We start from the raw sequence: 26,612 nt of genomic DNA on the forward strand, positions 1-26,612 counted from the left end.
GAGAGGAGAGAGAGAAAAGGGAGTTCTCTCTGAGAAGAGGCTGAGAAAGAGTGGGGAAAGGAAGATAAGTTGCTGGGAGAAAGTGAAAGAGAGGCTAGAGGAGAGAAAAGGGGAGGATCTGGGAGAGATATAGATAGAAATTACAGAGGGAACGAGAGAGAGAGAGAGAGAAGGGCTGGGTGTCTACTCGTCGGAGTCAGGGGTGTGTTTCTTCTCCACCCCAAACACACACAACTCGTGCCACTACTCCTGTATGGCAGGGAGTAGAGAGTTACTGGAGCAGAACCACTGTGGGCTGGTGCTACACTCATGCAGCAGTAGTCGACCACCTGACTGTGTTTTGGTGTTTCACAATGCTGGGTTGTGTTCATTAGGGTACGAAACGGAAAATGTCTGAAAACATTTTGCAACGGAAAACGTACATTTGGGTTTATTGTAAAAGTGCAGGTAGTCCGTCCTTGTTTCAGTCCATTTTCTTCCGTTTCGTGCCTAATGAACACAAGCCTGGAAAGTGTGGTATAGCTTAGGGTGGATTCTGTCATGTTTTGTGTACATTGAGTTAGTTGGAGAAATAACAGCTTAGGGAAATCAAAGCCCAAATCACAGCCTAGGGAAATCACAGCCCCAAATCACAGCTTAGATAATAAAAATACTCTGCAACTCTCGACTTGTTATAAAACTGATACTTTTAATGTATATTTTTTTAAGATTGACGTTTGCTCACAGCGTTATGACACAGAGTTCATAAAAAGCTAGCGTAACGAGACTATAGAGGCTAGGACAAGTGTTTGTAGTTTGAACTGAGGTGACTTGGAGGAATCATTGGAGCTATGACTGATGCCAGACAGACAGGAGTGTGTGCTTTGCATTACAGTCAGGGTCCATTAAGATGCTAAATAATTAAACCAGTGATTTGAATTCAGTCATATGTTCTTGTTGTCCCTCATGCAATATAATCTCAGAGTAATTGTATTTTCTGTCTATCTCCTAGCCTGTCTACTTCTGTATGAATAGAATATAATACAATAGAAAACAATAAAATACATGTGTTAGGCCTAATTTTGTTAATCAACTTTTCCATAATGTTGAATACGCCATTTATAAACATATTTTTAAATAACATGTTGTTTCCCACACCCAGTTTGTGAGTGGCATTTAAAGGGTTAATATCTCAGACAGACACAGCTCAGTGGACACATCTATCTCTTCTTCCTCAGCTCAGCTCCAGTCTGGTGCGTGTACGTTGTCCAGTCCACAGTTTGGGTGTGTCCCCCGTTCGTAGGGGCTAGAGTAAAAGCCCACATAGGAGCTCCTTTGTTTAGGACGGACTAGGCATGGGAGATCATTTACAAGCCGCTGACGCCCTCACCCCATTGGCTGGCGGGGCTCAGTCTATGTCTGCGAGAGGCATGCCGTGTGTGTGTGTGTGTTTACGTGAGTGTGTGTGTATGTCTGTGTTCGTGTCTGCGGCAACAGCAGTTCTCTACACAGTGTCTCGCAGGCAGACAGGCAGGCAGCCTCTCTCTGCTCTGGCGATGGTAGTGGAGAGCTCAGCTCGCCCTCCTCTCAGAGACGGCTGTTATAGTAGCCTGCTATTCTTCTATCTAGAGCTGAGGGGAGCAAAGCAAGATGGCCACCGGTACCTTGTAGGAATATAATGCTACCCAAACTGGAGGTTCTGCCTCTGAGGACAGACAAGGTAAAGCTGCCCGGAGCCTTTAGTAGCCCTGGAGGCTATTGTCTAGCTCCAGACGCATGTTAATACAGTACAGCATTCTAGCAGGAGACTAACCCTGTCTGCTGTGCTGCTGGGCTGTGTGTGGATTTGGAAACAGTTTCAGGATATCAGGACACAAACAATGTAGTGTATGAAAGATACTTTACAGTAGAATGTATTATTATGATAACTAGCTCTACTGTTTTTCAGTGTTTTGTGTCCTGTGTGTTTGCATGTGTTTTGTGTGTTTTGTTTGTATTTGGAAGCAGTTTCAGTATACTATTATTAGAATACAAACAATGTATAAAAGGTTTGATACAAATAGTTGATTGCTATTATTACTATTCCTGTTGGACTGTGTAACCTCTAAATCACTAACGATGTGTGTGTGTGTGTGTGTGTGTGTGTGTGTGTGTGTGTGTGTGTGTGTGTGTGTGTGTGTGTGTGTGTGGGGGGGGGGGGGGGGGGGGGGGGTTGTGTTTTCCAGGTGGCGTGCAAGGACGTGGCCAAAGGAGCGTTAAAGAAACCAGTTTCCACGGTAACAACCACCCTTCTCTTTTTTTCTCTGCATGTCTTCTTTAGCCGTGGTGGGACAAGGATCCTTCTGCGTCCTTCTCTTTCTGTCTATCTATTTTATCGTTTGTGTGAGAGAGGAGAGTTAACAGTAGTTAGACTAGCATCACTGTCTGGTTCTAGTAGAGGGAAATACCTAGTCAGTTGTACAACTTAATGCATTCAACTGAAATGTGTCTTCCACATTTAACCCTCTGAATCAGAGAGGTGCGGGGGGCTGCCTTAATCGACATCCACGCCGTCAGCGCCCGGGGAACAGCGGGTTAACTGCCTTGCTCAGGGGGAGAACGACAGATGTTTGCCTTGTCAGCTCAGGGATTCAAACCTTTCGGTCACTGGCCCAACGCTCCTACCCGCCAGGCTACTGTAGTTGTAGTGTAGTAGTAGTAGTAGTAGTAGTAGTATATGGTATAAGGCATATCATTATATATTTTGGTGAGATGCAGATGCTTCTTGTCTCTCTGTTTGGGGATGCTAGGGATGGATACTCCCTATGTGGAGCTGTGTGTGTGTGCGTGTGTTTGTTTGTTAGGGATGGATAGTCCCTCGGTTGAAACCTCCTTGGAAACCCTCCTCCTCTGAGAGGGGCGTTAGGAGTCAGAGCAGTCATAGTCTTGTTGCTAGGACAGGAGTAGTAGTAGTAGTAGTAGTAACTTTTCATTGAAAAGTGGAGAGGAGTGTTTGTAGGTTGTGCTGTGGTAGTTTTAGCTGCAGTAGTAGCAGTAGTGATTGTACATTATGCAATGTTTTCTTTTTGTGCTACTGTGTTTGCGTGAGTCTGTTTGACTCTGTTTTTAGCCTGACTGGCTGGAAGAAAGAGTATTATTAGTAGCTGCAGTGTTTGTAGGAGTTAATGTATTTGTGCACTGCTCTGTTTGGTCAGTGTGTGTCTGACTCTGTGAAGTTGAGTTCAGAGAGGAAGGCGGCATTACGCTCTATGAATGAAACGAATCCGATGCACAGAACTTCAGAGAAACACACTCACACACTCAGCCCAGGAAGGAAGCATGTTTTTTTATGTCTTATCTTAAGCACAGCACACCGTGGGATAGTTGTCGTAAGACTGTCTGCAGCCTGTGGTCTGGCTTTGAACTCTGTGGATGTTTTTGAGGATTATCAGAGCTGAAAGAGCTACTTTATCAGGAATTACTTTTCAAATACTTCTAAATAAGCCTTTTGAATGCATTATTTTAAGAGAATGTTCTGAAAGGATTGACAGTAGAACCACCCGTTTGCTGTCTGTGACATTCAATGAGGATGTGAAAATGCCTACTGTATTCTTATGATGTCACTTCTTTTTAGAAGTAAAATAAAATGTTATTTGCCATATGCGCCGAATACAACAGGTACCTTACCGTGAAATGCTTACTTACAAGCCCTTAACCAACAGTGCAGTTCAAGAAAAAGAGTTGAGAAAAGATTTACTAAATAAGTTTTTATTTTTTATTTTTTTAAGTAACACAAGAAACAACAATACCAAGGCTATATACAGGGGGTGTGGCCATTTGATTAATTGTTCAGCAGGGGTAGAAGCTGTTAAGGAGCCTTTTGGACCTAGACTTGGCACTCCGGTACCGCTTGCCGTGCGGTAGCAGAGAGAACAGTCTATGACTTGGGTAACTGGAGTCTTTGACAATTTATTGGCTATCCTCTGACATGACCTAGTATATACAGTTGAAGTCGAAAGTTTACATACACCTTTGCCAAATACATTTAAACTCAGTTTTTCACAATTCCTGAGTTTAAATGTATTTGGCTAAGGTGCATGTAAACTTCCGACTTCAACTGTAGGTATTACATACTCGGTGAGATAGAGGTTGGAAATGTTAGTGAAGACACTTGGTCTGCGCATGCTCTAAGTACACTTCATGGTAATTCATCTGGCCCGGCGGCCTTGTGAATGTTGACCTGTTTAAAGGTCTTGCTCACATGGGCTACAGAGAGTGTGATCACACGGTCGTCCGGAACAGCTGGTGATCTCATGCATGCTTCAGTGTTGCTTGCCTCGAAGCAAGCATAAAAGGGAAATCTTTGTATGCATCTCTGTATGTGGAGTGCATTGTATATGGTGTATGGACACTCCCTGTGTGTGTGTGTGTGTGTGTGTGTGTGTGTGTGTGTGTGTGTGTGTGTGTGTGTGTGTGTGTGTGTGTGTGTGTGTGTGTGTGCGTGTGCGCGTGTATGTATTGATGCGTATCTGTGTGTGTGTTTTTATGGATGGATAGTCCCTCGGTTGAAACCTCCTTGGAAACCCTCCTCCTCTGAGAGGGTCGTTAGGAGTCAGAGAGCAGTCATAGTCTTGTTGCTAGGACAGGAGTGAAGATTTGTGCAAAGCTGTCATTCAGGAAAGGGTGGCTACTTTGAAGAATCTCAAATCTCAAATATATTTTGATTTGTTTAACACTTTTTTGGTTACGACATGATTCCATATGTGTTATTTCATGGTTTTGATGTCTTCACTATTTTTCTACAATGTAGAAAATAGTAAAAATAAAGACAAACCCTTGAATGAGTAGGTGTGTCCAAACTTTTGACTGGTACTGTATATTTTACAAAAAAATTACAGACACCCATATCTACAGTATATGTCAAAAAATATATTAATGTACTGTTATATGAAATGTTATGATACATACACACTGCTGGCGTACTGCTGGAACCCAGCCACTAATGCTTTGTTAAGAAAAGCAGGTTAACGTGAGTGACACACTGCCTTTACCCCTTTCTTTCTCTCTCTCTCTCTTTCCTCTCCCTATTTCTCTCCATCAATTTCTCTCTCTCCTACTGTCTCCTCTTTCTGTATCTGTCTCTATTTCTCTCTCTGTCCCTCTGTCTCTTTCTCCTTCCCTCTCTCTTTCTCTCCCTCTCGCTCCCTTTTTCTCTTGCTCTCTCTCTTTCTCAATAGTAACTCATTTCCACATTCTCTGTGATGTCTCTCTCTCTCTTATGATTACAGCAGCAGTCAAGATGTTGCCTCAGCCTCCTCTCCCGCTATCAGTAGCAGCATGCTCTTAGTGGTAAGGGAGGGTCACGAGACCAGGAGAGGAGGGGAGGAGGGGTGGTCTGAATACTACATGACTGTAAATAGAGTTGGGGTTTTACTACAGTGTATTGGGAGGGTATTATTGTGTATAATTCTCATCTCTAGTGGAAGGAGAGAAGAGGGCTTCACCCCGTAATTGACAGACAGACTGAGTTTTCTGTTTGGTGTGTGGGTTAGAGAAAGTGTAGACAGTGTTTTAAAGTTCACATTTACTGTGCTCTGATCAATGTAAAGTGCATTTTTCTTACAGTATGCTTATGGTGATGATTTTATGTTGTATGTCTCCTTTCTATTGTTGTTGTTGTTGCTGTAAGCAATGTCCCTCTTGCTAATCTAATTTAATATCAGTGACCTACAGTAGCAGCTCAGACTATTTATAGGGTTGTTGTAGGGTTTGTAAGGTTTTAGAGTACCACCAACACTGTAAAAGTATGTTCACACTTCATACTACCTGCCTACCCTTTGTCTGTCACGTAAGGGCGTCCTTTCTCCATTAGATAGACAAGTCTTGATTTACCCAGCAACAGAGATGTGATGATGATGTGAGCTGCACTGGTCCTCTGTGAGATAGACCTGTCTCTGTGCCAGTAACAGCAGTAACACAAACCCTCGTGTGTCTTATTAGCCCAGTTAATCCTGTACTACAGCAGTGTTTCTCAACTCCAGTCCACATTTTTGTTCCAGCCCTGTACTAACACACCTGTTTCAACTAATTGAACTAGGATTGAGTCAGTTGTGTTAGTAGTGGCCTAGAAGAAGGATGTGACCTAGACTAGACGGCTGGTGGCTGTCCTTTCTCACAGGGCATGTTGGGTACTGTAGGTCTGGAGGCTTTAAAACAGAGAGTGCGTGCTGGGTAGTGTAGTCTATAAAGAGTGGTTAAACAGTGAGTTTAATGACAGTTCAGACAAGGTAAACAAGTAGCTGACATCCACCCACCTCCAGGCTCCCTGTAGTTAGAACAGTTCATTAGCTTTACATAAAGCAGGCACACACACAATTTAGTGGGTGGAGTCTTGGCACTGTGGTGTTTTTATCTGCCATATTGTTTTAATCAGATTGGATGTGCCAACGACATTATCATTAGTTATGGAAAGTGTTGCAAGCTCCTATTAATATAGAAACTCTGGGGTTCAGCAAAGATTTGGCCTTGCTCCATGACAGTATTATGGTATGTACACTACTGTATCAATACACACACACACACACACACACACACACACACACACACACACACACACACACACACACACACACACACACACACACACACACACACACAAAGCAGTAAGGTACAGATCTGCTATCTTAATTCAACCAGTTTCTCACAGCAGGAAAATAATCCTACAGCAACAGGAAATTTGAATTATTATGTGGATTATAATTAATGGAAATGTTTGTAGGGGTCGATATATTTGTCTTTAAGGCAAATCAAGTCTGACATTTTTAAGTGGAAATTACAGATTCAAATCTATCTTTCTCCATGTGTCTCTCTGGCTTTCTCTCTCGCTCTCTCTCTAAATTCAATTCAAAGGGCTTTATTGGCATGGGAAACATGTGTTCACATTGCCAAAGTAAGTGAAATAGATAATGAACAAAAGTGAACAATAAACATCACACTCACAAAAGTTTAAAAGGAATCGATACATTTCGAATGTCACATTATGGCTATGTACAGTGTTGTAACGATGCGCAAATGAAGTACAATAGGGAAAAGAAATAAACATAAATGTGGGTTGTATTTACAGTTGTGTTTATTCTTAACTGGTTGTCCTTTTCTTGTGGCAACTCTCTGTCTCACTCTCTCTCTCAGGTTGTTCCAGAGGGTGTCGCAATAAATGGCAGAAGCCCTGTCCAGATGGTAGAGGAAACCTATACGGCAGAGGAGGAGGAGGGTCACATACCTCCCACACACCCCCAGACACATCCTCACACACACCCTCCCCACGCCCACACTCTCACCCCAATCCTAGATGGCCGACCAGCAGTACTTATCAAGAGAGAGCCTGGCCTGGAGGACACCAACGATGCACTTCTTCTGCAACACCACTACTCTTCATCTGGGACTTTTCACAATGGTGCTGACGAAAACTTGTCTAAAACCAACGGTGCTCCAGTGTCACCAGATTCCCAAAAAACTACAAGACAATTAGAGTCCCAAAGGACTACAAAAACCACATACCCCAAAGGCAGCTCTGAGCCCAATGATGCACTTCCGGATGACACCATGGCCATTCCTCTGAAGAAGATCAAGTTGGAGGAGCCGTGGGTGTGGTCTACGGACCAGTCCTCCACCCTACTAGGGGGCAATGATGACGATGTCTATGTGGACGCTCTGTCCACACTAGCAGCAGTTGTGTGTTTCTCTATCACAGACAGGAAGGGACTGGAGGACAAGCTGTTTAGCTCCCGTTCCCCGGTGCTACACTCGTTAAAAACAGAGCCGGAGGACTTTAAGGTAGACCTTCTCCTGAAAAGCACTTCCATCAGTCCACGGAAAGCTCTTGACATTATTGTCAAACGAGAGCAACCCTCTCCAGATATCTCTCTGCCAAGCATCCAGTCGTTGGTGCAAGAGAGGAATATTAGCAGTGACCAAGCTATCGCTATCGAGGCGCTAACCTTACTGGCATCTATCCCCCAAAACCTCCCCGAACCCTTTAGAATGGACGCACATGGTCAAAACCCCACCACACCTTCCATGCACTTATCCAGTAGAAACACCTCTCTCCAGGATGTCAAACCCCCTACAGGTTTCCTCCCCAACAAAGTTCTAGTCATCAGCTCCCCTCTGCACCAGACCTCAGTCATACGCTCCCCTCTGCACCAGACCTCAGTCATCAGGTCCCCGGTGGCCAGACAGAGTCTTGTCATCCAGTGTCATTCCCGTAGTCCCGCAGCCACTGGCAAGCTGTCCCTACAGAACCTGCTAGATGCCAGCTCGGACTGTGGCAGACTTCCCTACGACAGCACCGAGAGAGCAGGACAACACCTGTACAGCAGAGCAGAAGACCTTGGTTCTCACCATAACAGGTCCGAAGGCACTTTCAGAGAGCGGAAAGACATGGAGAGGAATAGTAAGGAAACAACAGAGAGGACGGTGGGTAAGAGCGGGAGGAACAGGGATGAGGAAGAGGTGGCGGCTCAACTGGCCGAGTTGGCATTCATCATCCAATCACGTCACAAACAGCAGGGTTTCCAACCCTCCCAGCACTCTGAGAACAACCCTCCCAGAGGAACGCCAGTCTCGGCCATCAAGTACAACTACAATTCCCAGCATGCACCACCCAACAACAAGAAAATCCCTGTGAGGAAACCAAGGTCCACGCCTTACAAACCTAGGAAGAAGAAGGGGATGGAGGGGGTTGAAGACCCCAGTGGCAAGACCCCCCACAGAGCCAGGGTCCAGAAGGTTCTGCCCCAACCAAAGACATTGTCGCTCAGCCACAAGAGGAGCCTGTTCCTGCCTCAGACTCAAATGGATCTAAAGAGATACCTGGCTGAGGCTCAGGAGGAACAACGGCAGCTCTTTTACTACAGCAACAGCCACAGTGGGGTCAAATACCACAAAACCTCTGGAGCCATCGATCGTGGTCAAGGTTATGGTCATGACAACCAACAGTGGTCGCATTTGAACGGTCACCACAATGGTCCTCTGAACGGTCACCTGGACCCTTTACAAGGACAAGGAGTTGGACAGGGACATGAGTGTGAAAGACAATTGTATTCTCAGGTATCGCCGCCCTACGTTTGGCAGCAGCACGGTGCTAACCTAAAGGCTAGCTCCACCAACCCCAGTTTTACCAGTTTAGACTCTAACAACCACAGAACCGGGTTGAACCATAGTTTACCCAACGGCTACTCCTCTGGGGGTCAACGGCAGGGGTATTACAAGGTGGAAAGGTCCGGTCCGGTCACCATCTTGTCCACGTCAACTGACGGCGCTTTGGACCTATCAGAGGAGTTGACGCCAACCAAACACAACGTAAACAGCTTCCTGGAATCGCCCCTCATATTCCTGGACACGCCCACTAAGAACCTGCTCAACACCCCCTCCAAGAAACTCTCTGAGATCCCCTCCTGTGGCTGCATGGGTGAGTCACCTTGATGATGATGATGATGATGGTAGTGGTGGTGGACATAATAATGATGAGGATTATGATGATTATGAATATGATTTTCTCTGCATGCCACAACATGACTGGTTAACTGGGGCTGTATTTGTCACATCCATGTACATAGCATTTGCTTTCCGAGAAATAAGCTGAAACTTTATTCTAAAAACGACTCTCTCCACAGAGCATATCATAGAGAAGGAGGAGGGTCCGTACTACACTCATCTTGGTGCTGGACCCAGTGTGTCAGCCGTCAGAGAGATGATGGAGAACAGGTAACAACAAAAACTAACAAGCCAAACTGCATCATTTTTTTTTTATTCCATTCCACAACCAAGCTTGGGGGGAAAACAAGTGTTTGTTGCTGCCTAGCCATTTTACTTTATGCATTCATATTTCCATTGGGACTGCAAACCTGTGAGGTGCTAATCCACTTCTGTTTTCATGACAAATCTATTGGCTGTATAATACTGCTATGGTAAGAGTTGATATGAAAACAGGAGTGGCTCAGTGCCTCACAGGCTTACCAATAGGCTTATAGAGCTAGGCTAATATGTACCACTATGTACCACTACCACTACTACTATGTAGCTGTATATATTTCTAAAAGTCTGGTACATACTCTTATTAGACTACTGTATGAACCATTTGCCCTGCCAAAGGCCTGGTTTCCCAAAGGGCTCTTGGTGTTCATGGAATGAGGTGGGGCTAACAATCATATTATAGCTCATATATTATAGAGCCTGTCATTGAAGGAAAGCAGCACTCCGCTGGCAAAACACACACTTGTACACACACACATTCACCAATAGAAAAACACACCCTGCGTGTTAGAACAGGAAACCCCTAGGGCCAAGTCGAGAGGCACATGAGGAGAAATGACAACCTCTACAACAACCACACACTCACAGTCTCTCTGCTCTGTAGTAGTCTTTTTTGAACTGTTTTTTTTTAACTGTTTTGACAGTTATTCCAAAAACTATTGCTGCATTTTGGCTAGTGATGTAGTCTCACTGTCCCATTGTATTTTGATGAAGTTCTCAAAATGTGATTTGTTGTTGTATTGGCATTCATTGAAAGATGTTGGTACTGGTGGTTGCAGATAAAGGGAGAAATGCTTGATACAGTATGTCCTTGCTTAAAGGATTGTGTTTGTGTTCTAAGATGAGAAGTGTGAAATGTCATGAAGATGTGATGTACGTTATCAGGTCCGTATTAAGAAATCACAGGCCCCGGGGCTTTGTTTTTAATAAAGATCTAATTAAAATGGCCAGTGGCACACTGACTCACCTAACACGGAACCCAAACCGGCTGCACGCGTGCGCCATCCATCGTGCATACATTTATTTTGTCCCCCCACACCAAACGCGATCACGACACGCAGGTTAAAATATCAAAATAAACTCTGAACCAATGACATTAATTTGGGGACAGGTCAAAAAGCATTAAACATGTTTGGCAATTTAGCTAGTTAGCTTGCAATCGTTTCTAGTCATCTCTCCTCCTTCCAGGCATTTTCATATTTGAACTTATATGGTGATTGGCATCTACACTTTTACCACGACAACCGGCAAAACATTTTGTCTTTCAATCACCCACATGGGTATAACCAATGAGGAGATGGCACGTGGGTACCTGCTCCTATAAACCAATGAAGAGATGGGAGAGGCAGGACTTTCAGCGCGATCTGCGTCAGAAATAGAATGGAGTTCTATTTTAGCCCTTGGCATCGCAGACGCTCTTTGGCGTGCGCGAGCAGTGTTGGTGCAATAATTGAATAACATGGATTTCTACATTTATTTTGCGATGCTCGCGCACGCGACGTGTCCGGTTTGGTCAGCATGTGAGGATGAAGATGAACCCATAGGCTACTCACGGTGATGGCCAATGGGCTCATCGTGGCAACAGCCTATTTTAAGATGAGCTACTTTGAAAAACAGTGCTGCTGTTAGCTACAAATTAGGAGTTGTTGAGAGAAATTATTTATATTGGTTCTACATACAGATTCATCTTCTCTTTTCAGCAGTAGGCATTTGCTTTCCAAACTGTACGTTTTTCCCACGATTGTATTTTGAAATCTGCAAAAGGAAACTGACAGCCGCAACCAAGCATATAAATATATTCCACAGATGGATACTACAATTCAAGTCAGGATTGGCATCCATTGCTAGTGTACCCATGACTTTTAACAGTCAAATTGCCAGGGTACGGGGTTACAAAACCCTTCTATGGATTATATGTCTATGGCCACAACGCAACAAGCTGTAGCCTATTTGGCACGCATGCTGTCCAAACTGCAGCCTTCCCGACTGTAGGCATACCAGTAAGTGCCAAAATAAAGGAAACACTTGAGTAAACAAGGGATACAAAGTATGTGTTATGGTGTGGGGTGCATTTTCCTAGCATGGTTTAGGTCTTTTAGAATCTATGCCAAAGCGCATTGAAGCTGTTCTGCAACACCCTTTTAAGACAATTTATGCTGGTGTTTCCTTTTTGGCTGATACCTGTATGAGTTTGTGACTTAATCCACAGTTATTTTATTTTTATAAACTGTTTATCCTCTATGGGTAAATGATGCTTTCTGGTGTATTTTTAACATTGAGAGTGGGCTGTGGTTGGATAAAAAATTATAATATAAAAAAAGGAACATATTGTATATACATATATATCTTTTTTTTGCTGCCTTTTGTGCCCCCCATTGGCCTGGACCCAGGGGCTTCATCCCTAGTAAGCCCCTGCAATAATCCGGCTCTGTATGTTATTGCTGTGTTTGTTCAAAGGTATGGAGAGAAAGGGAAGGCAGTAAGGCTGGAGGTGGTGGTGTACACTGGGAAAGAAGGACGCAGTTCCCAGGGTTGTCCCATCGCCAAGTGGGTAAGTACCTCCTGTGTGTGTGTGTGTGTTGCTGCGTGCGTGCGTGCCTATGTGTACACCGCTGCGTGTGTGTGTATGTGTGCCTGTGTGTACACTGCTGCATGTGTATGTGTGCATATATGGCTGTGTGTGTGTCTGTGTCTGTGTTTGTGTGTGCGTGCCTGTGTGTACACTGCTGCGTGTGTATGTGTGCGTATATGGCTGTGTGTGTGTGTGTGTGTCACGATCGTGTGAGGGATTGACGGACCAAAACGCAGCATTAGGAAAATAAGCCACCTTCCTTTTTATTATGAAGAAGGAGAACCGAAAACAAAACACTATTACAAAACTAACAAAACAAACAAACGACCGTGAAGCTATGAACGTAGTGCACATACAGGCTACAAACGTATAACATAGACAATTACCCACAAACAAACTAAAGCCTATGGCTACCTTAAATATGGCTCCCAATCAGAGACAACAGAAATCAGCTGTCTCTAATTGGGAACCCATTCAGGCAACCATAGACTTTCCTAGACAACTACACCCAACATAGACACAGCTAGACACATACACTCAACACAAACCCATACACTACACCCAACACCCCCTTTACCATATAACCACCCAAAACCGACAAAACACAAACGTTCCCCATGTCACACCCTGACCTAACTAAAATAATAAAGAAAACAAATAATACTAAGGCCAGGGCGTCACATAACCCCCCCCTTAAGGTGCGAACTCCGGGCGCACCAGCACACAGTCTAGGGGAGGGTCTGGGTGGGCTTCCTTCCACGGTGGCGGCTCCGGCACTGGTCGTGGTCCCCACCCCACCACAGTCACTAACCGCCTCCGTAGCTTCCTCCAAATGACCCCCCTCCACATTAACCCCACTGAATTAAGGGGCAGCACCAGGATGAGGGGCAGCACCGGACTGAGGGACGGCAGCTCCGGACTGAGGGACGGCAGCTCCGGACTGAGGGACGGCAGCTCCGGACTGAGGGACGGCAGCTCCGGACTGAGGGACGGCAGCTCCGGACTGAGGGACGGCAACTCCGGACTGAGGGACGGCAGCTCCGGACTGAGGGACGGCAACTCCGGACTGATGGACGGCTCTGGCTGCTCATGGCTGGCTGACGGATCTGGCTGCTCATGGCTGGCTGACGGATCTGGCTGCTCATGGCTGGCTGACGGATCTGGCTGCTCATGGCTGGCTGACGGATCTGGCTGCTCATGGCTGGCTGACGGATCTGGCTGCTCATGGCTGGCTGACGGATCTGGCTGCTCATGGCTGGCTGACGGATCTGGCTGCTCATGGCTGGCTGGCGGATCTGGCAGATCCTGTCTGGTTGGCGGCTCTGCCAGATCCTGTCTGGTTGGCGGCTCTGCCAGATCCTGTCTGGTTGGCGGCTCTGCCAGATCCTGTCTGGTTGGCGGCTCTGCCAGATCCTGTCTGGTTGGCGGCTCTAGCGGCTCCTGACTAGACGGACGGCTCAGACGGCTCGGGACAGACGGACGACTCAGACGGCTCGGGACAGACGGACGACTCAGACGGCTCGGGACAGACGGACGCCTCAGACGGCTCGGGACAGACGGACGACTCAGACGGCTCGGGACAGACGGACGACTCAGACGGCTCGGGACAGACGGACGACTCAGACGGCTCGGGACAGACGGACGACTCAGACGGCTCGGGACAGACGGACGACTCAGACGGCTCGGGACAGACGGACGACTCAGACGGCTCGGGACAGACGGACGACTCAGACGGCTCGGGACAGACGGACGACTCAGACGGCTCGGGACAGACGGACGACTCAGACGGCTCGGGACAGACGGACGACTCAGACGGCTCGGGACAGACGGACGACTCAGACGGCTCGGGACAGACGGACGACTCAAAGACGGCTCGGGACAGACGGACGACTCAGACGGCTCGGGACAGACGGACGACTCAGACGGCTCGGGACAGACGGACGACTCAGACGGCTCGGGACAGACGGACGACTCAGACGGCTCGGGACAGACGGACGACTCAGACGGCTCGGGACAGACGGACGACTCAGACGGCTCGGGACAGACGGACGACTCAGACGGCTCGGGACAGACGGACGGCTCGGGACAGACGGACGACTCGGGACAGACGGACGACTCGGGACAGACGGACGACTCGGGACAGACGGACGACTCAGACGGCTCGGGACAGACGGACGACTCAGACGGCTCGGGACAGACGGACGACTCAGACGGCTCGGGACAGACGGACGGCTCGGGACAGACGGACGACTCAGACGGCTCGGGACAGACGGACGACTCAGACGGCTCGGGACAGACGGACGACTCAGACGGCTCGGGACAGACGGACGACTCAGACGGCTCGGGACAGACGGACGACTCAGACGGCTCGGGACAGACGGACGACTCAGACGGCTCGGGACAGACGGACGACTCAGACGGCTCGGGACAGACGGACGACTCAGACGGCTCGGGACAGACGGACGACTCAGACGGCTCGGGACAGACGGACGACTCAGACGGCTCGGGACAGACGGACGACTCAGACGGCTCGGGACAGACGGACGACTCAGACGGCTCGGGACAGACGGACGACTCAGACGGCTCGGGACAGACGGACGACTCAGACGGCTCGGGACAGACGGACGGCTCGGGACAGACGGACGACTCGGGACAGACGGACGACTCGGGACAGACGGACGACTCGGGACAGACGGACGACTCGGGACAGACGGACGACTCAGACGGCTCGGGACAGACGGACGACTCAGACGGCTCGGGACAGACGGACGACTCAGACGGCTCGGGACAGACGGACGACTCAGGCGGCGCCGGGTAGACGGACGACTCAGGCGGCGCCGGGTAGACGGACGACTCAGGCGGCGCCGGGTAGACGGACGACTCAGGCGGCGCCGGGTAGACGGACGACTCAGGCGGCGCCGGGTAGACGGACGACTCAGGCGGCGCCGGGTAGACGGACGACTCAGGCGGCGCCGGGTAGACGGACGACTCAGGCGGCGCCGGGTAGACGGACGACTCAGGCGGCGCCGGGTAGACGGACGACTCAGGCGGCGCCGGGTAGACGGACGACTCAGGCGGCGCCGGGTAGACGGACGACTCAGGCGGCGCCGGGTAGACGGACGACTCAGGCGGCGCCGGGTAGACGGACGACTCAGGCGGCGCCGGGTAGACGGACGACTCAGGCGGCGCCGGGTAGACGGACGACTCAGGCGGCGCCGGGTAGACGGACGACTCAGGCGGCGCCGGGTAGACGGACGACTCAGGCGGCGCCGGGTAGACGGACGACTCAGGCGGCGCCGGGTAGACGGACGACTCAGGCGGCGCCGGGTAGACGGACGACTCAGGCGGCGCCGGGTAGACGGACGACTCAGGCGGCGCCGGGTAGACGGACGACTCAGGCGGCGCCGGGTAGACGGACGACTCAGGCGGCGCCGGGCAGACGGACGACTCAGGCGGCGCCGGGCAGACGGACGACTCAGGCGGCGCCGGGCAGACGGACGACTCAGGCGGCGCCGGGCAGACGGACGACTCAGGCGGCGCCGGGCAGACGGACGACTCAGACGGCGCCGGGCAGACGGACGACTCAGACGGCGCCGGGCAGACGGACGACTCAGACGGCGCCGGGCAGACGGACGACTCAGACGGCGCCGGGCAGACGGACGACTCAGACGGCGCTGGGCAGACGGACGACTCAGACGGCGCTGGGCAGACGGCAGACTCTGGCCGGCTGAGGCGCACATTAGGCCTAGTGCGTGGTGCCGGAACTGGTGGTACCGGGCTGGGGACATGCATCTCAGGGCTAGTGCGGGGGGAAGGAACAGGGCATACTGGACCCTGGGAGCGCACATTAGGCCTAGTGCGTGGTGCCGGAACTGGTGGTACCGGACTGGGGACACGCATCTCAGGGCTAGTGCGGGGAGCAGCAACAGGACGCACAGGACTCTGGGGACACACAGGAGGCTTGGTGCGTGGTTTAGGCACTGGTGGTAAAAGGCTGGAGACACGCACCATAGGGCTAGTGCGTGGAGGAGGCACTGGTGGTACTGGGCTGGGGACTGTCACAGGAGAGTTAGTACTTGGGGCTAATACAGGAGGTTCAGGACTAGGGAGGCGTACAGGAGACCTGGTTCGTGGGACTGTCATTCCCAGACGGTTAGCACGCACATCAGGACGAGCATGGAGAGCTGACTCAGGTAACATTACATCCCGCACACGCTCTGTCGGGTGGATCTTGTGCCTCACGCACCAACACAGCAGCTCCCTCATTTCACTCTCTTCCAACCTCCCCAATAAATACTTAACAGTCTCTGTATAATTCCCATTGCTCACCTCCAATATCAGCCCGACTGGCTCAGGTTCCCTCTTAGAGTCCTCACGGGTAGCACGGGAAGTTGACGCAGATCTCCCATCTGGACTCGCCACACTCCCCATGAGCCCCTCCCCAAGAAATTTTTGGGTATTACTCACGGGTCTCCAGCCTTGCTTCCGTGCTGCCTCCTCATATTGCCTCCTCTCGGCTTTCGCTGCCTCCAGCTCTTCACGAGGGAGGCGATATTCTCCCGGTTGTGCCCAAGGTCCCTTACCATCCAGTATCTCCTCCCATGTCCAAGAATCCTGTGTAGGTGGGTCCTGTTGCCGCTTTACATGCCGCTTGGTCCTGTATTGGTGGGTAATTCTGTCACGATCGTGTGAGGGATTGACGGACCAAAACGCAGCATTAGGAAAATAAGCCATCTTCCTTTTTATTATGAAGAAGGAGAACCGAAAACAAAACACTATTACAAAACTAACAAAACAAACAAACGACCGTGAAGCTATGAACGTAGTGCACATACAGGCTACAAACGTATAACATAGACAATTACCCACAAACAAACTAAAGCCTATGGCTACCTTAAATATGGCTCCCAATCAGAGACAACAGAAATCAGCTGTCTCTAATTGGGAACCCATTCAGGCAACCATAGACTTTCCTAGACAACTACACCCAACATAGACACAGCTAGACACATACACTCAACACAAACCCATACACTACACCCAACACCCCCTTTACCATATAACCACCCAAAACCGACAAAACACAAACATTCCCCATGTCACACCCTGACCTAACTAAAATAATAAAGAAAACAAATAATACTAAGGCCAGGGCGTGACAGTGTGTGTGTGTGTGTGTGTGTGTGTGTGTGTGTGTGTGTGTGTGTGTGTGTGTGTGTGTGTGTGTGTGTGTGTGTGTGTGTGTGTGTGTGTGTGTGTGTGTGTGTGTGTGTGTGTGTGCATGAGTGCCAGCGTGCCTGTGTGTACACTGCTGCGTGTGTATGTGTATGGGTGCGTATATGGCTGTGTGTGTGTTTGTGTGTGCGTATACACATCTGCATGTCTGTGTAGTAAACCTTCTCTCTCCCCCAGGTGATCCGTCGGGGCAGTGAGGAGGAGAAGCTGCTGTGTCTGGTGAGACACCGGGCAGGGCACCGCTGTGAGAGTGCCGTGGTGGTGATCCTCATCCTGGCATGGGAGGGCATCCCCCGGGGGGTGGCAGACAGTCTGTACCAAGAACTCACCCAGACCCTCTGTAAATACGGCTCGCCCACCAGTCGACGCTGCGCCCTCAACGAGGAGTGAGTTACTGAAACAACAGACCTATCCGTATTATTCAATTACAGGCTTACACATACCCATTTAGATTCATAGAACAAAGGAGTTAATTCTTTCCTTTCTAGCATTTAGTCTCTCTCCCTCTCTCTCTCTTCAGTTGCACTTATGTGCCAGGATCTAAATGGATCTTCTTCCCCCTCTCCCCATCTCTCTCCCTCTTTCTGTCTCTCCAGTCGGACGTGTGCGTGCCAGGGTTTGGACCCAGACTCTTGTGGCGCCTCGTTCTCCTTCGGCTGCTCCTGGAGTATGTACTTCAACGGCTGCAAGTTCGCCCGCAGCAAGATCCCCAGAAAGTACCGCCTGCTGGGAGACATGCCACAGGAGGTGAGGACCAGGACACTCCAGTCAAACTGTGTCAAACTCTAGTCCTCTAGGGCCGGACACATACCTGGTTTTCCTGGTCTAAATTAGAACTAGCTTAAGGGAAAGAGTAAAAAAACTGCAGCCAATTTGACTCTCTAGGAATTGAGTCTGACACCCTTGAATTAGATTTGAGAGCCAGGTCTGAAAAGAACCCTAGCCACTTCCCAATATGCCTAAACTCTGGCTATTTGCTTTGCTAATCTAAGCCTTGTTATAGCTTTACAAACATTGGTTTAGAATAGATATTCCTCTGTGAATAGAATGACAGTCAAAGCGTGACATGGAGGATAGTGACTTAAACATTACTGGTATTATCTTAAACACTCCCAGATTCTCCAGGGGAACTCTCCTTTATTTCCTCACACCTTTTCCCTCATCTGTTCCTGTCCCTTTTTGTCCCACTCTTCCTCTGATCTGTGTGTTGTCTGTCTGTGGGTTGTTCAGGAGGAGAAGCTGGAGAATCGGCTGCAGAACCTGGCTACAGACCTGGGTCCTGTCTACCAGAGACTGGCCCCGGAGGCTTTCCAAAACCAGGTGGATCAGGAGCAGGCGGGCCAGGACTGCAGGCTGGGTCGGAGGCCGGGCCGACCTTTCTCCGGGGTCACGGCGTGTGTGGATTTCTGTGCCCACGCTCACAAAGACACACACAACATGAACAATGGCAGCACTGTGGTATGCCGCTCATATGACTGTTTGTCAATGGACACACACACAGGTGCACACACATTCACTGTCAAACACACAGAGCCATAGCCACAGATACAAACGCACGCTCGCTCAATCGCGCACACATACACACACTCACTGTCACACATAGAGAGAACCACAGACACAGATACTTAGACACTTGCTTCTGATTGCGTGCCAGCATATTAATGGACATATCATATATTTTTTATTTTTTGGGGGCTGGGTAAGTCAGCTTTAATACTGCAGAGAGATTGTAGCATTGTACCATCAATGTAATTGTCTGCATAATTTCCAATCCCCCATATATTATTTTGTAAATATATACAGTATATATACACATATATATTTTAAATAAATAAATAATATCTTAGACAAATGTCAATATCAAATCATTAACATGTTTCCATAGTTGAAACAAAAATCAATATCAGCTATCTTATCACCTCGCGGCACAACGCCTCTCCCCTATTTGATAGTTTGTCTGTATGCACTGAGATGTAGGCTACTTGTGCCTTTTTAAAAATGTATGTAGTTCTGTCCTTGTCTAATGATGTTCTGTATTATGTCATTCTGTATTATGTTTCATGTTTTGTGTGGACCCCAGGAAGAGTAGCTGCCGCTTTTTCAACAGCTAAGGGGATCCTAATAAAATACCAAAAATACCTGTTTTCACTTCCACCAAGATAGGCATTTTTTCCCGGAAAACTGCCAGATACTGTGTTAGTCTTTTCCATTTACGTAAAATGTCTCACCCTCCTGCAGGTTTGCACTTTAACCAAGGAGGACAACCGTGCGGTGCGTAACGTCCCTGAGGACGAACAGCTCCACGTCTTGCCCCTTTATAAGATCTCACAGAGGGATGAGTTTGGCAGTGCCGATGGCCAGTGGGCCAAGATCCAGACTGGGGCCCTGCAGGTGCTCTCAGCCTTCCCCAGAGAGGTAGGTTCCTACACTCCAGGTTAAAGTCTCCCCTGGGTAAAGATCTATAAGCAGCTTCCTCTCCCCCAGTCCTAACCTTATTAGTGGGGAAAATCTGAAACTGACCCAAGAGATCAGCACCTAGGGGCAACTTCACCCTAAATCGGTTCGTACCCCCTGTAGCAACCAGGAGAACCAAGAGGCTATAAGATATTTTGGCCAACCCTCCTCTTATAGAGTTACTGGGTGTGCAGGCTTTTGTTCCAGTCCTGCTCTACCACACCTGATTTTACTAATCAACCTGCACATCCAGTTGCTCTCCAGGGTGAGGGTTGGTCACCATTGCGCCCTTTGAGATTGAAATTAGTTGGTGTCAAGGACATGTCAATAGGAGAGTTTTGGGTTTGATTCTTGCATGAGTCACATTTGCGTGTTTACTTCAAGACACTTGATAAAAGCATCTACTAAAAGCTCTCCTTAATGACCATGTTTATATCATCACCAGGTGCGTCTGCTGGCTGAGCCGGTGAAATCAGCCCGTAAGAGGAAGCAGGAGGCCAAGCTGAAGGCCCAGGCTGACAAACAAGCTGCAGCTCAGAACAGGAAGCCTGGACAAAGTCCACTAACCCCGGGCAAGGTTAAGACTGCCAATAAAGGTAGAGATCTCTAGTTCATTGGTTGGTTGGTTGGTTGGTTGGTTGGTTGGTTGATTGGTTGGTTGGATGATTAGTCAATTGGTTGATGGGTGGGTGATTGAGTGGGTGGATGGATGGGGTGGGTGCATTAATTGATTAATTGGTTGAATGATTTTTGCTACAAAATCATGTACAAGAAAAAGCTTGAAAAATGTGGTATGTAAATACTCATCATTAATCCCGGTTTGTATGTTTAACTTGACAGGTTTGAAAAGTGCTTCTTCAGCAGATCAGTCCCCCTTGTTCAAAAGAGAGCCTCAGTCCTTCAGCTCTTACAGACCAGGAAATGTAGGTGCGTATGTACCAGACTCTAACTCCCCTAGCGCTTACAACCACAGCACCCCCACCTACCCCACACCTCCTGGAAGATCCACACCAGGGATGGAGGATCTTTCCCCCCATCACCCCGGCCTGCCTACCCCCCAGTACAGAGGGCCACCAGGGACCCAGAGCAATGGTTCCCCATTCCATTACAAGACAATGGAGGAGGCTGTGGCTGTGAATGGTTACTCCCCAGGACTCAGCAGAAAGCAGCTGGTGGACCCTGAGACGTGTCGGACCCCCCCAGGAATGCCCCGGGGTGGCGACTACCCCACCAGGATTTTTAAAACAGAGCCCAATGAGGTGCACTGCTCCCCTCTCCTCAGACCCCCTCACAGCCACAGCACTCCTCCTCCCTCATCCTCCACCCACACCCACCCAGAGGGCCTCCACAGCAGACTCAATGGGCTCCTCAGGGCGGAGGGGGAGCTGGGAGTCAAGGACAGGGTTAGAGGTCATGTAGGTCATGTTATTCCTCACAGTGCCCCCCATCCTCCTCATCAGGCCCCTCCCCCTCTCTTCCCCAACCCAAAAGAGGTCAAACAGGAACAGGAAGAGGTGTGGTCGGACAGCGAGCACAACTTCCTGGACAGTGACATCGGCGGGGTGGCGGTGGCTCCCTCCCACGGTTCCATCCTGATCGAATGCGCCCGCCGAGAGCTCCATGCCACCACCCCCATCCTCCGGCCCGACCGCAGCCACCCCACCCGCATCTCCCTGGTCTTCTACCAGCACAAGTCCCTCAATGAGCCCGACCACGGCTTGCACATGTGGGAGGCCAAGATGGCCCGGAGGGAGCGGGAGAGAGAGGAGGAGGCTGAGAGGCTGGGGATGGGCCTAGACCTGGAAGAGGTTAGCCCGGTCAAGGGGAAGAGGGGGAATGGGGCCGGCGGTGAGAGTGTGGAGCCTGAGGAGGTAGAGGAGGAGGGCCCGGAGGAGAAGAAGGGTGTGTTGACGGTTCCTACCCGGAAGGCGGTGACTGTCCCGCGGGATGGGGTGGTCACTGTTTCCCCTTATGCTCTGACACAGGTCACGGGCCCTTACAACCGCTGGACATGAGATGATACTGTTATGTACACACACACACAGACACATACGACAAATATATTTCAACACACACCACCATACACACACACACACACACACCACCCTGTGCTACTGCCTTACCTCAATCAACATTACACTTCTAGTCTCGTTAGGTGTTTTTTTATTGTGTTACTTTTTCTAATGTATGTCTGTTTATTTTTGTTTCTCTTTGTTTCTGATTTTAAAGTGATGAGGAAGACTATCGTTTGTGGGGTTTTAACTGTGAGTTTTGGTATTTGATGATAAAACATTTTGGTCTGGTTTTTCATGTAAAGAGATGGTGCTCAGAACCAATTTTTTAAACTGGTTTTATATAGGAATTGATTAATAAGAACAAACAAGATGTGATTATTTATTCTGATTATTTTTGTATATTTTTTGGTGCAAGGCTATTTACTGCAATTTTACTGTCAACCAGCATTTTACACTAGTAAACACTCATGTTAAGTCTCTGTGGTCTTTGTTTCAACCAAGAGTGCTCTTTTCACAAGATGAGTTTTATCAATGATTGATTTATATAAAGGTGCCATTTGTAGCAGCAACTTTTGATAAACAGACCACATATTACACATTTGACACAGTATGTAGTTTTATGTGAAAATAATGAACACATGTAGCATGGTGCTTTTCCTTCCCTTCCCCGTTCCTCTATTGGTGGTCATGAAGGAACAGTACTTCCCCGTTCCTCTATTGGTGGTCATGAAGGAACAGTACTTCCCCGTTCCTCTATTGGTGGTCATGAAGGAACAGTACTTCCCCGTTCCTCTATTGGTGGTCATGAAGGAACAGTACTTCCCCGTTCCTCTATTGGTGGTCATGAAGGAACAGTACTTCCCCGTTCCTCTATTGGTGGTCATGAAGGAACAGTACTTCCCCGTTCCTCTATTGGTGGTCATGAAGGAACAGTACTACCTTCGTTTTTGTTTTGGTCTGGATAGTTTTAGTCTTTTTGTTCAGTGTATATGATGACATATTGAAAAAGCACTTTTTTATTTTTCATAACTTGAAAAAGGTCCTGTTCCAATATGTACAGATCGAGAGATATATCAGACAGCTTGTGTGAAACCTCTTCTCCTCTTTATTCAGTAGTTCTGTGTTTATTTGTTGTTGTTTTTTTGTCGTAGAATGATAAATTACATATCAGTCTCACACAAAACCAAGCTTACCAAGCAATTATGAAATGCTGCATATAAAGATTGTCAGATTACGGTGCTTATTGTGAACCGCACTTGATTTATATGAATCTGGATAATCATGTTTGTTCACTGTCTTCTAGAGTGTTTTAAATAGGACATGTTTTTATACAGACATAGCTAAAAAGACCACATAAAACCTGTTTAAATGGTGACTATATTAATGTATATTTGTTACTGGTGCTAACAAGATCTGTACCCTCTTTTTAACTGACTAGGGCATTGATTGACAGTTATCTTTTTCCATATGCTGGGTATAAATACATTATACAAGTGGATACCAAACCAATCAAACCCCTTTGTTGTTTCTCATTGCCTCCTCTTCAATTTTTGGGAGACGCTGCTCTGACAAAATAACACACTCCTCAGATCGTTGCACCTCCTCAGATCATTGCATCATCATAAATTGTAGGCTTATCACGTATTGAGTCAGACAGTAGACCTCTACAGATTATAAACCTTCTTCTGATAGGGGCAAACATTTTGAGTAGTAATTCATGCTCACATTAGTCAATCATAACCATGTAATAATAGGCCCATTCACTAATACTCAGTGCTTTGCCGGGGTAGGAGCGAACTGGAGCTGAATACCGGCACCTCAAATGTTCAACAGCTTGAGCTCCTGTTCCTCTTATAGACTATTAGATCAAAAGTATTGTGGAGCTCCTACAAAATACATATTAACAGTACCGGCACCCAAAAGGGGTACCGACACCTAGTGCAGTCCAAGTCAAGCACTGCTACTAATGTAATGGATTAGGTATCTGTTGTATTGATTTGTCTTAGCATATGCTGAATCTAAATCAGCTCAACGCAGATAAACATTTCACTGGTGCTTTCATTTTAGTAATACACAGAGCTGGAAATGTTTGTTTGTTTGGTTTTTGTCATCTTTTTTTTCTGTTGTTTTTCTCTTTGTTTCTCAGGTGTGAGTGAGGTTGTTAATTTACCCAGTCTTCAACCCAACTAGGGCATTACCCAGGCTTCAGCCCAACTAGGGCAAACACAGTCTACTAAAAAACTCTGTCTTCCAATAATGTCTTTAACAGATTCACAAAGTCAAACCATATACTTAGACCTTTCCTAAGAGATAAGTATATTGACACATAGATTGAATACATTTTATACAAAGTAGAAAGGTATATACAGTACATATATAGTCTATTACATTATATTGAATGTAGGCCGTTGCAAGTTACTGATGTGGTAGAAAACAGTCACTTAAAAATGTTTCCACCTTTACATAAGACAGTTTGTAAGAAAAATATGATCCTGTAAACTTTTGTAATTGCTTCACTTGAAGATTTCTCGGATCTTCCTTTATGTGTGACTTGAAAAATGTAACTTACATTAAGGAGGAAAAACTAGCACCAGCATTTAAAACTCAAGGTTTTTATTGGAATAAAACTATATAAAATACACATGTGAAACTGACTGTTTTTACTGTACTATTCATGGTTTGTAGATAACGAGCAGTCTTGCTATTTTGAAATTGATTGCCAAAATTACTGTACATAACTGAAAGGTGTGTATATCAATTTGACAGACTTGAAAAAAATAGTAAATTCAGCATTCCTGTCAATGGCTGCCCTCTGATTTTGAAATAAAGATGTATTTATATTTTGGACTTGTGTGTCTGTTTTTGCTTTATTGACAATAAGCTACTTCAAACTGTACAAGCTATAATACAACATTGTGTGTGTGTGTGTGTGTGTGTGTGTGTGTGTGTGTGTGTGTGTGTGTGTGTGTGTGTGTGTGTGTGTGTGTGTGTGTGTGTTCGTGCGTGTGTGTTCTGTCTGTACTGTGTCACATTGACCCATTTAGAAATGTGAATTAAACTCATTCAGACCAGAGAGGAAGAGGCGAAGCGAGAGGGGTAACCGGGCCCAAAATCTGTCTTCTCTAGCAGGTGGCGTTTTTGTTTTGTTTTGCTCACCAAGCTAGGAGTTTTTGTATGGAAGTTAATGAGAGTGTCAAATTTGGTTTAACAAAATATTATATGGCTTATTTTCTACCTGTGGCTTATTTGATCAAATATATGTTTCGTAATGCTTAGGTTGTTGCGAGTGTACTGATATAAGTAGGCAAATAAAAAATAAAAAACACTTTATATCGGAGTCATAGTACAGAAGTCCAGAGATGACATTTACATTTTAGTCATTTAGCAGACGCTCTTATCCAGAGCGATTTACAGTAGAGTGCATACATTTTATTACATTTTACATACTGAGACGAGGATATCCCTACCGGCCAAACCCTCCCTAACGACGCTATGCCAATTGTGCGTCGCCCCACGGACCTCCCGGTTGCGACCGGCTGCGACAGAGCCTGGGCGCGAACCTAGAGACTCTGGTGGCGCAGCTAGCACTGCGATGCAGTGCCCTAGACCACTGCTCCACCCGGGAGGCCGGGTGACAGATGACATATTAATGCATTTTTTTAAATCCCTTGTTTTGTCGAGATCACAAGATAAACTCTATAAAGTAGAAGTGGACTTACTGATGATAGATTGACACTGAAAGTATAGCTGAGGAGGCAGAGTCCACGGGGGATCACCACATCCATTTTATTTTGTTCAGGGATTAACCCAGGCAAAAATTACATTATGTCTGTCAATTATAGATGTCTTCCAATTTTGTCTCCAATCTAATTTTAAAGACATGTAAAAGTGTGGTTGCACTTCTATTTTAAATGGATTGAATGTGGAATGTTCAGTGCAAGAAAAGTTAACATTGAGGTCTGTGGTTGCAAACTAGCAATGAAAGTTTACCAAAGTTTACCAGACTACCAATAAAAGTTGATTTTAATATTTTTAACAGGGAGGTTGTCCTGTTAATAGCAGCAAAAACACTGTCACAAACGATAATTAACAAGTTGCACAGAAAAATACAAAGAGTAAAGCAGGTGAAGTGAATCACATGTCGAGGTTTCTAAATTATCCAACATTTCAGGTAGGCTACAGTCTATTTGTCATTTCAGCCACAAATGGTGGGCAAAATGTTGTGGTGCTGAAGGACAACTCCTCCATTCATCCAGCTATAAAAATTGTATCACTGACTAGACACATACTGTAACACGTGCAGTTTGTTTGGAATTTGTAATTCCTCAGTTTGCCTTTTATTTCTGGAGCTTTGATAAGCAGGCCCAAGCCTATAGACAAACACATGGCTACTTACAGTACAACACTATCATCCACTTACAGTACAACATTATCATCCCCATGCCCAAGAAAAGGAAAGTAACTGAACTGAATGATTACTGACCAGTAGCACTCACTTCTGTCATCAAAAAGTGCTACAAGAGGCTAGTCAAAGACCATATCACCTCCTCCCTCCACGACACACT

At 47.4% G+C, this 26,612-nt stretch overlaps 1 protein-coding gene across 2 annotated transcripts in view; it reads left to right on the top strand.

The window, feature by feature from the left end:
- LOC129859411 (methylcytosine dioxygenase TET1-like) overlaps positions 1–24,894 on the top strand; it is a 52,768-nt gene extending 27,874 nt beyond the window's left edge. Inside the window, exons 1-11 of one of the 2 annotated variants that reach the window (XM_055929203.1) lie at positions 1,458–1,699; positions 2,205–2,255; positions 7,147–9,427; positions 9,633–9,723; positions 12,229–12,322; positions 17,756–17,964; positions 18,175–18,325; positions 18,809–19,036; positions 19,817–19,993; positions 20,478–20,628; positions 20,873–24,894. In XM_055929203.1, coding sequence (XP_055785178.1) covers positions 1,658–1,699; positions 2,205–2,255; positions 7,147–9,427; positions 9,633–9,723; positions 12,229–12,322; positions 17,756–17,964; positions 18,175–18,325; positions 18,809–19,036; positions 19,817–19,993; positions 20,478–20,628; positions 20,873–22,047 — 4,650 coding nt within the window. In that variant the 5' untranslated portion in view covers positions 1,458–1,657 and the 3' untranslated portion in view covers positions 22,048–24,894. Of the gene's footprint in view, positions 1–1,457; positions 1,700–2,204; positions 2,256–7,146; positions 9,428–9,632; positions 9,724–12,228; positions 12,323–17,755; positions 17,965–18,174; positions 18,326–18,808; positions 19,037–19,816; positions 19,994–20,477; positions 20,629–20,872 lie in introns of those variants that run through there. The other variant, XM_055929194.1, reaches the window with a different exon arrangement.
- Positions 24,895–26,612: the final 1,718 nt, after the last annotated feature.

Source organism: Salvelinus fontinalis, chromosome 1 (genome assembly GCF_029448725.1).
Source record: "Salvelinus fontinalis isolate EN_2023a chromosome 1, ASM2944872v1, whole genome shotgun sequence".
Taxonomy (NCBI): Eukaryota; Metazoa; Chordata; class Actinopteri; order Salmoniformes; family Salmonidae; genus Salvelinus; species Salvelinus fontinalis.